The 15,152-nt window shown below is 48.2% G+C and overlaps 1 protein-coding gene across 3 annotated transcripts in view; it reads right to left on the reverse strand.

The window, feature by feature from the left end:
• The window catches only part of SPIDR (scaffold protein involved in DNA repair), a 258,183-nt gene that overhangs the window by 25,769 nt on the left and 217,262 nt on the right, over window positions 1-15,152 (reverse strand). For all 3 annotated transcript variants that reach the window (XM_072951649.1, XM_072951648.1, XM_072951650.1), the window contains exons 12-14: window positions 3,305-3,392; window positions 2,344-2,487; window positions 2,189-2,248 (exon numbers count right to left, since the gene is read on the reverse strand). In XM_072951649.1, the coding sequence (XP_072807750.1) occupies window positions 2,189-2,248; window positions 2,344-2,487; window positions 3,305-3,392 (292 nt within the window). The remainder of the gene's footprint in view (window positions 1-2,188; window positions 2,249-2,343; window positions 2,488-3,304; window positions 3,393-15,152) is intronic.

The raw sequence follows: 15,152 nt of genomic DNA on the forward strand, positions 1-15,152 counted from the left end.
TCTCTGCTTCTATAAATTTTGGTGAAACAGCTACCTGTGTTGGTCTTGAATGGGTCTTCTTATGTGGGAGGGCCCCTACACGGACTGCATGGACCCATTTTGGTGGGAGGGCTGGATCTGATGATGATGCCAGTGCCATCTTTCCTCAGGCCGTGCTGGCCACTGTCACCTTGATGGGGGTGTGGCATGTGTTTTAGGAGCCAGGGCCTGTGCAGGGTATGAGGCGAGACTGCCTCTCTGCTCAGTGCTGATCCCCAGCTTGCGCTGGTTCTGTTCCCTCTGAGTGTGTGTTTTCCCTCTCCCTGTACCAGGACCTCTGCCCCAGAGGAGGGAGTGATGAAGCACGTGGGGCCTCTGTGCTCACAGAGTCGATGCCCTTCCTATGGAGGCATCTGCAGCTGTGCTCAGACGCAGCCCCAGGTGGTTCTTTCCCCAGTCTTGGCCATTCCAGGCCCAGTGCTCTGATGTGGTATGGAGTGAGCATGGCTGTACAGCTCGCCGGGTCTGGGCTGGGGTGCATGGTCAGTCAGTCACGGGAATCCAGCTGCTGCTCAGGCAGATCTCTCTGCCCTGCCTGAGGGTCAGCCAGCACCGTGCACTCACGAATGGAGTCCAACTTCTCCAAATAGCCAAGGGGGCTTGTCTCCTGCATGTAGGACCCCAGGAACGGGGGCCCCAGGGTGAGAGTCCACCCCTGAGATCTCCCTTTTCCTTCTGAGTCCCCCACAGGGGTACAGGTCTCAACCCAATGCTTTTCCTCTTGCCCTACTCGATTACATGTGGGTCTTCCCTGCAGCCTTGGCTGTCCAGGTCTCCTCAGCCAGCGTTTACTTAGTCTTCTGTGAGAACTTTTCCACACGCAGGTGTATTCTTGACGTGCCTGTGGGGGAAGTGAGCTCCATGTGCTCTCACTTTGCCATCCTGATCTCCCTATCTTATACTCCAGGATCATCCCTCCTGGAGGAAGCTTGTTTCTGGGATTTTCTTCCCCACAAAAGGAGAACACATGAAGTATAAAGAAACGTAGTGGACTGAGGAATCTGTTCCACTGGGTTCCCAGCCCTCGGCACACACAACCACGCGGCTGGCAGGCTGCACCTGTGCTAACAGAAGCCTGCTTCTTGGTGGGAAATTTGGGACAGAAGGGATCTGTGCTCTCAGCCAGCCCGCAGCCAGGGCTCCTTTGCCCAGTGAGGCAGACGGCTACCCCGGGCCTCCACTGGGGGAGCACGGGGTGAGCACTGGACACTGCATCCTTTACCCTGTACCTTTGGCCGGGCTGCAGGGCTGTGGGCAGGAGCCAGTGGGGTGACAGCACGAGGTGGCTGTTTGTGCCTGCAGGTAGTGGCAGCTGCACTGTGAACCACTGATGCCTCAGCCTCACCACCTGAGGTGTGGTTAGGGTGATGGGCACGTGGCAGGTGCTAAGCGTCCTGCGGGCGGAGGAGTGCAGTCAGCCTGGAAGTAAGAGGCAATCAGGGGCTGGACTGCGTCCTCACTGGGGGCCATCCCCAGCCTGTGGGGCAGGGTGCTGGGCCAGCTGGCGAGAGCGCTGCCCTGGACTAACATTGGTCACCCTCTCACTCCAAGAGAGGCACGAATTCTCTGTAAAATGACCACTCACAAGCAGAGAAGAGGAAACTCTGCGTGCTCTCGGGTGATTGTGACACAGGGTCATTCCGCTGTGAGTCACCGTCCAGCAATTTCCCACTGCACTCACTGCCCGTGCCGGACGAGAGCACTTACTTCTTCCCAGTCTCGGCCCAGCGGGCCTGCTGGGCACAAAGAGCCAGGTCTTCCAGCGGCCTCTCCATGGGACGGCCCGTAGCTTCACAAGAGCTCTCAGAAATGGTGAGCACTCTCCTGAGATTCCTACGTTCACTCCAGAAATGAGGCTACAGCTTCTCCTTCCTTCCTACAACTGCCTGTGTCAGAAAGGAGCTCGCAGGGCTGGGCTGAGAGCTGGAAGGGGGGCGCAGCTGGCTCATCCCCAGCACCTGACTGACAGAGGCTCCCCCCACACCCATCTCCACCCTGCAGGAGGAGTGGGTCTGTTACTGCCTCAGAGCAGAGTGGACACAACTGGACTCAACTGTCCTTCTGTTTTGGTCTCACGTTAATTTCTGAAAGATTATCCTTCAGTGAACCGCATGACACCTCACGAGGAAGAGGTGGGGAGACTGATTACCTGTGGTCCTTGGTAAATCACTCTGGCGTAGAAACTGCAACGGGTACAGAGGCCATCAGTCTGGAAAGGCATTGAGAACGGTGAGTAAGGCCCCCCCCCACCCCCAGCACAGCCACAGAAAATAACTGAGACCTTGGCAGAAACAAAAACACCACCTGGAGAATTTCTCTTAAGAAGCGGGGAACCGGAGGATGGTAAAGCTTAGAAACGGGGTCTTCGTCAATTATATCAATTTGTCCCAGATTTGGATGAGCAGAGAGGATGTAACAGAAGCTAGGAGGAGGCAGATGAGTTGTTTCCTGTTTAAAGTGAAGACAAAAGCAGAACGTGAATGTACTGTTAAAAGACTCAAATCACTGTTAATATAAACCTACTCTAATAGACACATATTGGTTCACAGAAGCATACTACCTCTCTGGAAGGCTATGTAAGAAACGGGTTATGTTGTTTATCTCTGGGACCAAGCTAAGAACTTCTGTGCTTTTTAACTTATGACCAATTCAAGATTTCGTTTTAGAAATTTACTTTTCAGAGTATATTGAGAACACCATTTAGAAACTCCACCCCTGTGAGTGCTCTAGAAATGGCATTTCTGACCACAGTGCAGCTGGTCCAGCACAGAACAGAGCCATGGTTTTACCTGTGCCAGGCGGTCAGGTACCACACAAACAAGGTGGCACATGTTCTGCCTGAGGAGCTACAGCCCAGAACAGCTCTGGCCAGACTGCTGGGTAGGCTCAGCATGGAGACAGGGGACTCATTTTAATCAGTCAATTTTGCTACCTGTGAGCAACTCCTGGGAACAATCTGACGAGGAAGGAAAGGGAAATCCCAGGATAAGCAGGAGGTTATTCATGGAGTTTCTGCTCCAACTGGTGACTGAGTGCAGGTTCTGCTAGTGATTGAAAGTGTCTTGTTCGGTGCGACACTGAGACCTTGGTTGTGCCCTGGCGTGTGGTGGTGGCTGGACTTGCAAGCGGGCCAGTGGGCCTGGACCTCTGTCCTGGCTTACATGCACTGGTCCCAGCTTCCTGGGATGTGGACTGTGGAGTGGCACCTGGCTCAGCACCTGACACCAAGCAGGTGCAACCAGGGAGCTGTCAGTGATGGGCTTACCTCTTCACAGGCCGAGCTGCGGCCAGGTGCTCTCAGAGGCACAACTGGAGGCCACATGGTGTCAATCAAACTGAAAAGGCCAGCCATCCTGGGAAAGAAGAGAGGCCTGGTCAGTGTGCTGGTCACATGCACACCTGCTTCACAGACACCAGGCTGAATGCCCAAGGAGCCACCACTCAGGACGAGCGATGAAGACAGTGGTACACAGACAGGAAGACAGGCCTTAGAACCTGCCTGCAAAAGAACAGGAAGGGGACTGTTCATTAAATTGTGATGCATCTGCAGAATGAAATGTGATGTAACCACTGAAATGGTTATATGGAAAATATTTAAGGGCATGGAAAGATATCCCTGATACCTTGCTAAATGAAAAGCGGACAGCAAAGTATAATGTCTCTCTCTGAAAGACATAAAAATGTTTTTAGTGGTTATCTGAGTAGAGCTTAAAGGTGATATGCATTTTCTTCCTTTGGTTTATATATTTCCTGTATTTTTCCAAAACAGATATGTGTTACTCACACAATCAGAGAAATGATCAATAAGTTATCTAAAATAAATAATATAGCCAGACACAAAAGGACAAATAGTGTATGATTCCACTTATTAGCTCTCCCAAGAGCAGAAAAATTCAGAGACAGAAAGTAGGATGGTGGGTGCCAGGGACTGGGGGAAGTAGAGGTCAGTGTTTAACAGGGACAGAGCTTCTCCTTGGGAAGATGAGAAAGTTCTGGAGATGGATGGTGATGATGGCTGCACAACAAAGTGAAAGTACTTAATGCCACTTAAAAAGGGTTAAGATGTTAAATGTCCATTGACAGATGACTGCATAAAGAAGCTGTGGTATATTTACACAATGGAATACTACTCAGTCATAAAAAAGAATGAAATAATGCCATTTGCAACATGGATGGACCTGGAGACCTTCATTCTAAGTGAAGTTAAGTCCAAAAGAGAAAGAAAAATACCATATGGTATCACTCAGATGTGGAATCTAAAAAAATGACACAAGTATTTACAAAACAGAGTCAGACTCACAGACATAGAAAACAAACTTATGGTTACCAGGGGGAAGAGGGGGGAAAGGGATAAATTGTGAGTTTGGGGTTTGCAGATACTAACTACTATATATAAAATAGATAAACAACAAGGTCATACTGTATAGCATAGGGAATTATATTCAATACCTTGTAATAACCTACAAAAAAAGAATATATATGTATCTATACATATGTATAACTGAATCACTATGGTGTACACCAGAAACTTAACACAACATTGTAAGTCAACTATACCTCAATTTAAAAAATGCTTTGGATGGAAAATTTTACATTATGTACATTTTACCACAACTGAAAAAAGTTTTAGTTGCCCCACAAAACGAATATATATCAGAAAGGCGTCTTAGATTTTGCCGTGAGTTTCAACAATGTTAATGTGTAATAATGTTGTTTACTTTTTAGAAAGCCTGTGGCCTTAATAACTAATGTTACATATCCCTATTGCACTGCTTGCAGTCCTGAAACCTCTTGGCCCCGTCCTTTGCTCCCTGCAGGACTCTGATACTCCCGCTTCCCAGCTCGCAGTGCCGAGGGTGGTGGGAGCAGGCGCAGGCTCTCAGGGAGGGCGCACAGCAGCAGAAGTAGCCAGAACAGCTGACCACGTGGGACGCACGCCTTCTACGGGCTGACATACAAGCCTGACCGACTCCATGCTCCCCATCACGCTGCACAGGGCTGTGGGCATTTGTTCCTCCTGGACTGAGCATGAGCCTGGGTCTGGCAGCTGGGGACGACAGTAGCACGCGGAACTGAGAGCCCCATGGGGCACATCACCTCTCAATCTCCAGCCGAGAGAGGCAGCTCCCTAACCTTCACCCCCGATGCTCCCGGTCACTATGAGGAGAGGATGGGGGTCCGTCCTGGAACACACGGCGGACCACCTGCAAGAAGAGAGGCCAGAAGAGCAGAGTGACAGGACGGAGTGGCAGTGAGAGGAGAAACACACACAAGTAGAGGAGGAACAGGGCTGCAGCTGGCACAGACTCCGGGGTCCAGGGCGCTCACCAAACCTGGGGACGACAGATGTCACGTGGAGGAGGAGGGCACGCTCCCGGCACACACAGACCCCCACTGATGGCCCTGCTCAGGTGACCTGTTCCCCTAGTTATTTTAGGGTTTTTCCCACCTGATACTGCCTCATCTGGCTCCTCCCAACCTTCAGCGGGAAATCTAAGACCTGAGCCACTCCCTTCTGGGTGTGGGTGGAGTGGAATTTGCTGCAGGAGGTTCAAACCACAATGGTGAGGTCACCCACAAGACAGGACACAACCTGTTCACGGAGTTAATTCGTCCTCAGAGATCTCAGAATTTTTTTTTTAACCAAGCATATATTTTGGGTGTAAAATGTTCCTAAAATTCTCCATGTGGTTGCTAATGTCTCCGCACCTACTACATAGTAGTCACAGCTTTGCAAAGCGTATTATCTGGAGGTGGAATATTTCAGACCAGGGGTTTGTGAAATGCAGTCTCAGGAACTCTGAGCCTCCAAGACCTTCTGGGGGCCTGCAAGGCCAGCACTGTTTCCTGACACTCTGGTTCTCCTCTCACGAGTGCACAGTGGAATTTTTTGGAGGTTACATGGTGCACAGTACACAACAGATAGGATGCGGAGCAGAGATGATAATCCTGTCTTCTATTGGTCCAGACATTAAAGACATCTGCAGAAACAAGGCAATGCTACTCTTCTCACTACAGTTGCCTTGTTTTAGAAAATATTCTTCATAAAAATGCTATTTATATTATTATTCAATGGGTTTCCTATTGGGACTTTGAGGTGAGCTAGTAAATACTTAATTTTTTCCATTTTAATTTCTAATAAAGTAGTTCATGATCAACATAACCACATTTAAAAATCTCTGAGTTCTTAGTAATTGTGAAGAGTTTGGAACTGTTCTTTAAACCTCAGTGCTGCTCATGATCTATCCACCACCTACCCTTCCCCCACTCTGTGCCCTCCTCTATCTTCCAGAGGCAGCATGTCACCCTCACACTCACACACACACACACACACACACACACACACACACAACCTTGAGTGAACTGAACAAACGTTTGCCTTGATAACGGAAATGAGTTTCTTTCAGAGGTTGGCCTGACATGACCAGATGGCCAAGGAGATCACGAACAAATCGGCAGGAGCCATGGCAGCCTTGAGATGCTAAGGAGGGAGATAATCAGTGACTAAAACACAGGATTATGCTGGTGAGATGGCAAAACGGGGCAGTCACTTTGGAAAACATTTGACAGAGACCCAGCAACCCCACTCCTAGGCATCTACCCAAGAGAACTGAAAACTATGTCCACACAGAAGTGGTATGTGAATGTTCACATCAGTATTATTATCCACAACAGCCGGAAAGTAAAGTGGAAACAGCCCAGATGTCCATCAACTGATGAATGGGTCCTTCCGTACAACGGAGCGCCAGACAGCCACAGAAAGGAATGGCGTCCTGACCTGAGATACAACATGGGGGGAACCTGGAAAGCGCGATGCTGATGGAATAAGCCAAGAGGCTCCCTCCAAGAGCAGCGGTCAGTACATGCAAATACAGAGAGACAGACGCAGATGAGGGGTGGTGGGGCTGGGGGACAGGGCTGAGGGGTGGGGAGGGGTAACTGCTAATGGGATGGGTTCCTGTGCGGGTGATGAACTGTCCTGCGATTGGACAGTGACGGCATCAAACCAGGCATTCCGACCCAGAGACCGTTCTCTTCCAAGAGCATCCCACCAGTGCCTTACAGACGTGGGGAATTACCAAACATTTTGCAAGGCTACTTCACTGAATTTCAGGAAGATATTTTTCACGCTGTACATAGTTGGAGAAACTCACGAAAGGAAATGAAAGACACATCTGAAATTAAGCCTTCTGCACTATTCCTTTGAACCTGCTCAAGTTTATTATGTATTTATGTCAGATAAATTTGTAACTTTGGAATGCCTCCCATTTTACAGGATATCTGCTGGTTATATTTTAAAATGTCCTTCCTAATCTGAATTCTTTCCTCAAGATCTGGGATACAAAATATTAACCAGTACAACTTTGTGTAAAACAAGTTCTTTGCACATGTGTGTTCTGCCTTGGCAGGAGACTCACATGCTCAGTTACTTGGGAAACAAGGAGGCCTGGCTTCAGGCGCTTTCTGCAGCTCTGTGGACAGGGCTCAGGCTGGTCTCTGTCCCAGGTGGGGCTTATTACTTTGAAAAATGCCACACAGTCTACTCACTCACCAGTGTGGAGGCAGACGCACCCACATTCCACACACAATCTGTCAGCCCATATTTCTGATAAGTATTTTTTAGCAAATAGTATTACAAGTGTGCTCTGATACTTGAATCTGTTCTATGATCATGGCTTCACATATCAGGTGGACTCCCTTCCTACACTCTTCCCAGGACAGCCTGTTGGTCCTGCTGAGACAGTCTACACTGGCATGAGAAGGGCACCAACAAAACCCGTTCACCAAGAGCCGGCCCCGCCCTAGCCAAGAAACCCAGCTGCACACCTGTGCAGACGGCTGATGGCAGCGGCATCACAGGTGTGTCACGACCTGGGCAGGAGGCGACACTAGCACCTGGCAGGGAAACTGCCATCTCTGGGCTCTGCCTCTTCGTGCCTCCCCTCCCCCAAGATGGAAAGACAGGATAGAAGCAACGCTGGCAGGCTCTGCTGTCGAGCACTCGACATGGACTGCCCACGACCAAGTATAACCAAACCATACTGTGCTTCAGGACGCCCCTGGAGAAGCAGGGTTTGCTTTTGGGGTGTTTTAAAGTGGGTTTGGGGTAAAATACTTACTCTGATGAGCTTTAAGTTCCTCATCTGTAAAATGGATAAAATAATTTGCTTTGAGAGGTTATTTTGAGGATTACATACAACGTGCACACCCAGCATGGATAAATGATAGATCTTGTTTTTATAAACTCCCATTTGACTTTTGAATTTTACTGTTTCCTGGGTGCCCAGTTAATCTCATGCACCTGTAGGCAGATTTCTGGGACAGGAAGGAAACCAGCATCTCCTGTGCTGGGCGTGGTCCAGGGAGACCTGTGGGTCAAGCCAGTCATTTCAAGATGCTTTGACAGTTCATTCACCCTTGCCTGTCAGGTCACAAAGACAAGCCCAGTCACAGACTGAGCAAGCAGCCCCACTGTGGGCATGCTGTCCCAAATAAAAAGCACCGTACATGACCTCAGGGTGTGAAAAGACCTCTTAACCAAGTAAACAGAAGCACTAACCATAAAGGAAAAGATTGGTGGCTCTGATAAATTAGCACTTCGGTCAATAACGAGAGCAGAAGGGCAGGCCACCTGTAACACATGAACACCACTGCTGAAGTACTCCGACTCCCCACACACACAGGCCGGCACGCCACGAGGCCAACAAGCCAAAGGCCTGGACAGACCAGAGGAAACCGAAACAGGAACTCGCAGAGCGGGGCCCTCGGCCTCTGCAGAACCAGAGGCTGCACTGAGACCCACTACAGACCCTCAGGCTGGAAAGGCACAGAGACCAGAAAAATAAAGACACCAGATAGTGGAACACAAGCAGAGCGGCAGGGACACTCTACACACAAACAGCGGTGGACACGGGGCTCCCGCTTCTAGGAACAGTGAGCGTCTAATGCAGGTGAAGCAGCCCCCTTGCCACCTGGATGGACACACACTTCAGCTCCAGCCGCTGCTGTAACAGCCCGGTGCCTGGACGACCACACAGACGGACTGTGATTGATGGCGTGAAATGGGATGAAGATGAACCCCCAGAGTCACTGCACTAGAGACACCCAGACAAGCCTGACCGGTTCGCCCCACACCACAGTGAAGGCCTCAGCCAAGGTTGACGGGCTGCAAGTGGCCGGGCCTGGCGCCTCCTTGGTGGATGAAGGAGCACAACATGGAGCACGCAGGAATGAGGCCTTGTGCCAAGTTCACACACCAGCAGAACCAAACACACGACACAAACGGTAAAACTGCCTGGAGACCACGGAGGAGACTGGAGGGCCGTGGTGACTGGGGGACACACAGGGGCAGCTTCAGGGCAGCAAGCACGCCTGTCTCTTCCACTGAGCAGTGCCAGTCACCCACTACACTCCACAACCAGGCAGCGTTCACTGCTGGGTGCATTTCCCACAAACAGGTTAATGGAAAAGGTCAGTAACCAAGGAGACGCGGGTACACGGAGCTCTGTTGCTGTGAAGTGGCAAAAACTGGAGAGGGTCACCCTCAGAGACTGCGAAGAGTAAAAGCAAACTGCTCTTCTTTCTTAAGAGAGAGGTTTGTGCTCGTGAAGAAAGACGCGGAAGACCACACTTTGGAATGAACACCCAGTGGGAAGGGAGATCACTGAATTCCCTTTGCTTTTTACAGTAACTGTTTTTACAGCAACAACCAATGAAAGCGGTAGCTGTATTACTGTCTCAATTCACAGGCGATGCAGGCGATGCTGAAAGTCCTGGTCTGAGGCTTCTCCCAACGTGTGGTCCAGGTTTAGGACCTTCTGCCTACCATCTCCCCTGTCAGTGGTTCTAGGGACAGAAGCAAATTCTCTTACTTTATTTCTCTTTTAATATGAAGGAAAATCACCTTTCTTAAAAGTCATACTTTCATTAATAAGTGTCTAAGTAAACAGGAAAAAAAAATCCCCAAGTAAACCTGGAGCACTCATACAATTATCTGCCATGACGCTGACGCTCTTCCTGCTCACTCAAGATAATTCTAGCATAGATGGCTTACTGCTGTTATTAATAAGATCACTGGAAAACACCAAGAATCTAAACTATATCAACACCTCCCACAAGAAATGATCAGATTTCTGATTCGAGGCCCAGGGATTACAACCATAAAGCAAATGGGAAGTTTACAGAAATGAATTCCCCTAAAACTGGAAGTAATTACACGTTGGTTGTGGCGCTGGAATTGGATGGACCTGGCTCCAGGCCCACCTCACACATGTGGGGCCAAGTTATTACTTAATCTGAGGAGCTGCAAGGTCTTTATTTAAAAACAGAATAACATGACCTAATCTGCCAGCTAACTGGAGAGTTGAAGGAAAGAGGGGAGGGGCTGTGGAGACAGGGAACCTTTCTTTCCTCCCACTTTCAGCGTCCCACATCAACACAGTCGTCTCACTGGCAAATTTATCAATTTAAGAGTACTCTTCCTAAAATTAAAATGTGTAAGAGTCTTCAACTTGAGAAGACATGCATGAGAGCATGTTTAAATTAAATATTTGTCTTTCATATCTGAGATTAACAAGGAACACTCCACTCAGCTTCTCAATCACACACCCAGTGCTCCAAGATGCCAGCTATGGTAACAGGATACTGACCCAAGGGAGGGGGAAAAAGGGCTGTACTGATACCGGAAATGTCTGTAACAGCAGTTAACCCTCCGTGACTACCCCAAACCACATGCCCGAGGAGCGGGGTGGGGGCTGCGGCGGCCCCGACCTGCCCACCTCCCAGTTTTGAGCAGAACCGCTCCACCTGGATCTGGGATTAACACGGAGCTTCCTCTTGGGATTTCTATTTTTCAAATGTTCTGAAGTTTTAAAACTACTGGCCCCTACTGTTAAATAATTATGATTTTGTAACAATAGGAGGAGGGAAGTGTTGAGATTCCTAAGAGAAGGAATGAATGAAGAAGCAAAAAAAAAAAAAAAAAAAAAAAAAAAAAAAAAAAAAAAAGTCCTGCCCATGCTGAATTCTGGATCCCTGCGCTGCCAGGGAAGTTCACTGGGTGGGTTTCTAACTGGGAGGGATACGGAGTAGCTGCTTTTCTGCTCTTTTATCAGCTCATCTTCCTTCTGGTTTCTTTGATTCCTGTTTTAAAGAACTCGCTCTGTACTTTCAACTGTTACTCTCTCTGGCTGATGAGGAGGAGGGGTCAGCTTCCACCACAGCAGGCGTGTGCTGAGACACAACTCAAGAGACGGTGGTTGTGAAGCCCCCTCTCCCCTCTGCTCCGTGATCAGCAAAGCTCCCAAGTTTGGCTTTTGTTTTTTAACAGCAAGTCCCCTCGCGTAAGCTGGGCTGACAGCCCAATCACCCTGAGTTGACTGGGTTCTACTCTGTCCCTCGGTCCTTGGGGGAAGGTGGTGGAGGAAGGCAGAGGGTCAGAGCCACCTGTGAGATTGCTACTAAAAATTATTCTACATTTTCATATGGTCAAGAGCTACTGGACAGTTTGTTTGGGTTCAGACATCATCATTTATGAGTCAGGACTTTACTGAACACTGTTAACTGCATGGCATTCTACTTCAGGTCAGAAGGTAACGGGAATGAAGTTATGGGTGGGAACTTGCTTCCACGGGTGTCTGCCTGCAGGTCACATCCTGATGGCCCTCTTGGGGAAGCCCACCGGCGCCAGCAGAGCCGGATCAGACAGTCAGCCATCCCTGTGAGGAGGTCGCCTCTCACCCTGGATGGTGACTCCTCTCTGTGGCGCCCATGCTCAGCAGATGACTGAGGAGGGAGAGAAACATGCCAAGGACCACAGTCAAAGCAGAACTTCTTTGTCTAACTGCCGACGGGGTGAGCGCATTTTTACCGACAGTTTCTGAAGCACCAACGTTAGGGTGGTGATCCTGGTGGTGGTTAATCTTGGCCTGCACAGTGCAAAGGACTCTTGGGTGGTCTGCAGTCCTCACGCCTCCCCTTCTGTCACCCCTGGAGGGTGTGCTGAGCCTTCTGTGATTGCCAACTCTCCCCTTTGTACACTTTACTCAGTCTTGATCACTGACAGAGATAACAGAATAGACTGACCTGAACGTTTTCTTAAGAATTTTTCACTGAAAGACGAAGGTAATGACTGATTTAGAGAGGTGCCCATGTTACTAAACAAATCATTGTCCTAATTTCTGAAAAATAACCTTAATGGTTAAAGTTAAATAATTGTGTTTTCTTTCTGAGCCCTATTCCCTAGCTGGGTCTTTCTGAAATATGTGAAATTATGCCCAGAAGTTCCAATCTTCTCCAACTGAACTTATGAAACATTTGTAGCTGTTTTCATAAGTCAGTGTAAACACTTTTTAGGCAATCAGTTCATTTCCCCGCTTTTTAAAAATTGAAGTGAAATTCACACAACATAAAATTAACCTTTTCAATGTGCAGTTTGGTGGCATTTAGTACATTCAGCACATTGCTGGGTAGCACAATATTGCCATCAGCCCAGAGGTGCCCCCCCATCACAGTCACTCCCTGTCCCCTCCTCCCAGTGACACCCACCCTGCATTGTCACCACGAGTTTGTCACCCTGAATGCTTCCTGTAAACGGGGCTCCAAGACGTGTGACCCTCTGTGGGCTTTCTTCCGTAGCACGTTTTACGTGGGCCAGTGCCTCCACCCTGTCAGTGCTCTTGAGCATCCTTGCTTCCAGGATTTGGGACATTCATTCTCAGTGACATTTTATTCTCCTTCTAGAAACTTGGGTGGTGAACCTATCAGGAACAATTTAATGAAAGAATTCTAAAGAATGTCCCTTAAAAGAGGATTTCTAATGAGCAAAGACTTTCTAGACCTCAAACCCCAAGAGAAGTGTGTCTCTGTAAGAGGGCAACCTCTTCGAAGAGGAGAAATCAAAGGAAGGAAATTGCTGCTGAAGTATCTTTCCCCAGGAAGGCTCTCACCACTGCTTACTTCCTGTTGAAGGGGCATCTGTGATGATTCCTGGACAATGACCCTAACCCTCACGACCTGTGCTGGACAATTCCTGAAGACTCCCTCTGTGGCACCACTGAGCATGTGGGTCGGGAGCGTCTCCCAGGAGACGGAGGCCCTGGTGCCCAGAGTCACAGTGGAGCCTGACCCCTGGCCAGTCACCCTCCCTGTTCAAGGCCCTCCTCCTCAAGGTGGGATCCCATCCTTGATAAAGTATCACAACACAACCTCATGCACGTCTCCTGGACCTAGTGAGGGGGACCCAGGGTCTGAGTCCAGGGTGCGGGATTTAGAATATGTACAAACACATACAACTGAATCACTGTGCTGCACACCAGAAACTAACAACACTGTAAATCAATGATACTGCAATACAATTTTTTTTTTTAGTTTAAGAAAACTGAAAAAAAATCAGTGGTAATTGGTTCTTCACTCTCTTTCCCTCAATTACTACACAAGTTTCCAAATTTGCAGCCCTGTCCCAATCTCTCCCTCTATTTCAGATCTATTACAGTTACAACAGTAGGATAATCCTAACTCCATTTTCATCTTTAGTACCTCTTCTTCTCTTCTCTTAAAAACTCACAGGGCCCTAATTTTCTCCTGGAAGAATCAGAACCCATAATAATAGGATTTCAGGCTTTATCTAGCTGACCTTTTATTTCAGTGTGTTCTGGTTCAGATAAATCCCAAGAATCTAGCACAGCAACAACGAGCCAGGAACATATCACCAAGTATGTAAGAAAAAAATGAGTGAGTTATACTTCCGCCTAGTTCTACTTTTATGTCTTCACAGACAACATCTTCCCAATCTGAGGAGAAATTTTTTTTCTGCAAGATCAAGATGTTTAAACATTCTCCTCACTCCTTTGACGAAACCTGAGACCAGCCATTTAAGATTCCATCACTTAAAAAACAACTGCCCTGTCCTCGGGCAGGTCTAGTCTTCAGATCAAACAGAGACAGCGCAAGGTCAGGGTCATATTACGTGCTTCCCTGTCACTCTCAGCACTCAGGTGGCCCCTCTGCACACAGTGAGTGCTGACTAAACACCCCTCAGCAGTCTCCAGTACTCACCCCCGAAGGGCCATGTGAGAGACCTAAATAAAACAGAACCTATAAATTACTAACATAGTTTAGACAGATGAGTGGTTTTTGTTTTAACAAGCTGGGACATAAATACCAGCAGGATTTTGAACTGAAAGAGGTTCCCCTCACCCGCAAAAAATTTGCTTAGCTACATGTTCCATACTTAGAGGGTTCACATATTCCAGGAAATTTGTTTTCCCCTCAGTGTTACTCTACTGCATAAACACAGCAGCATAATAATCAGCAATAAAAAGATGCAGCTCCCACACAGAATTATGACACCAATGTTATGTGAGTTTTCAGCTTGTTTGCCTCTAAACTGTTTGCAGAGGCCACCTGGGAGGACAAAGGTCTAGGGACGTGCCTCAGTCACTGGACAAACAGCAAGGAGTCCTCGGGGGGGTGGGGGGGAGCAGGCAGAGCACAAGCCTCAGCCATGTCATTTTAAATGGTTTTTTCCATTAAATCCAGGCTCTTTTCCTGACTCTTCTCACTTCAGCCTATCAGTATGGACACTCGACTCCAACAATGTGTCAGAGAAATGCAGAAGATGTGACAGCTGTTTTTCTGCAACAGTTCCCGAGAGGGCAGGTGGACAGAGCAGGGCGCCCCGCACAGGGGTCCAGCAGCATGTCTGTCTGTCTGCTCAGCTCCAAGGCCATCAGTCCACCCGAAGCTGTCGTGGGAAGCAGTGATTTTCCGTCACTCTGACGGTGGACCAGATGAAACCTGGTAGCTTGGATTTCAAAGACTCCACGACTTAGCCCAAACATAAAACTTCCTTCCAACTGGCAAAAAAGTAATTTTCTATATTAAATATCGGAATTATATAATTATAATTAATCATTTTAGCTTGAATTTTTGGAATTAAGGATATTTTGTTAAGATTTATGAGAAGTATATTTTGTTAAAGTTTATGAGAGTTGCTATGAAACACAATAATTTGGGGGAAAAAAAGAAACAACTTGTGTTTACTGGGCTGTGGATGGATGACTGACAATGGATGATATCACTAACAGGCAATTATAACATCCAGCATTCCAAAA

Source organism: Vicugna pacos, chromosome 29 (genome assembly GCF_048564905.1).
Source record: "Vicugna pacos chromosome 29, VicPac4, whole genome shotgun sequence".
In the NCBI taxonomy this organism is placed as follows: domain Eukaryota; kingdom Metazoa; phylum Chordata; class Mammalia; order Artiodactyla; family Camelidae; genus Vicugna; species Vicugna pacos.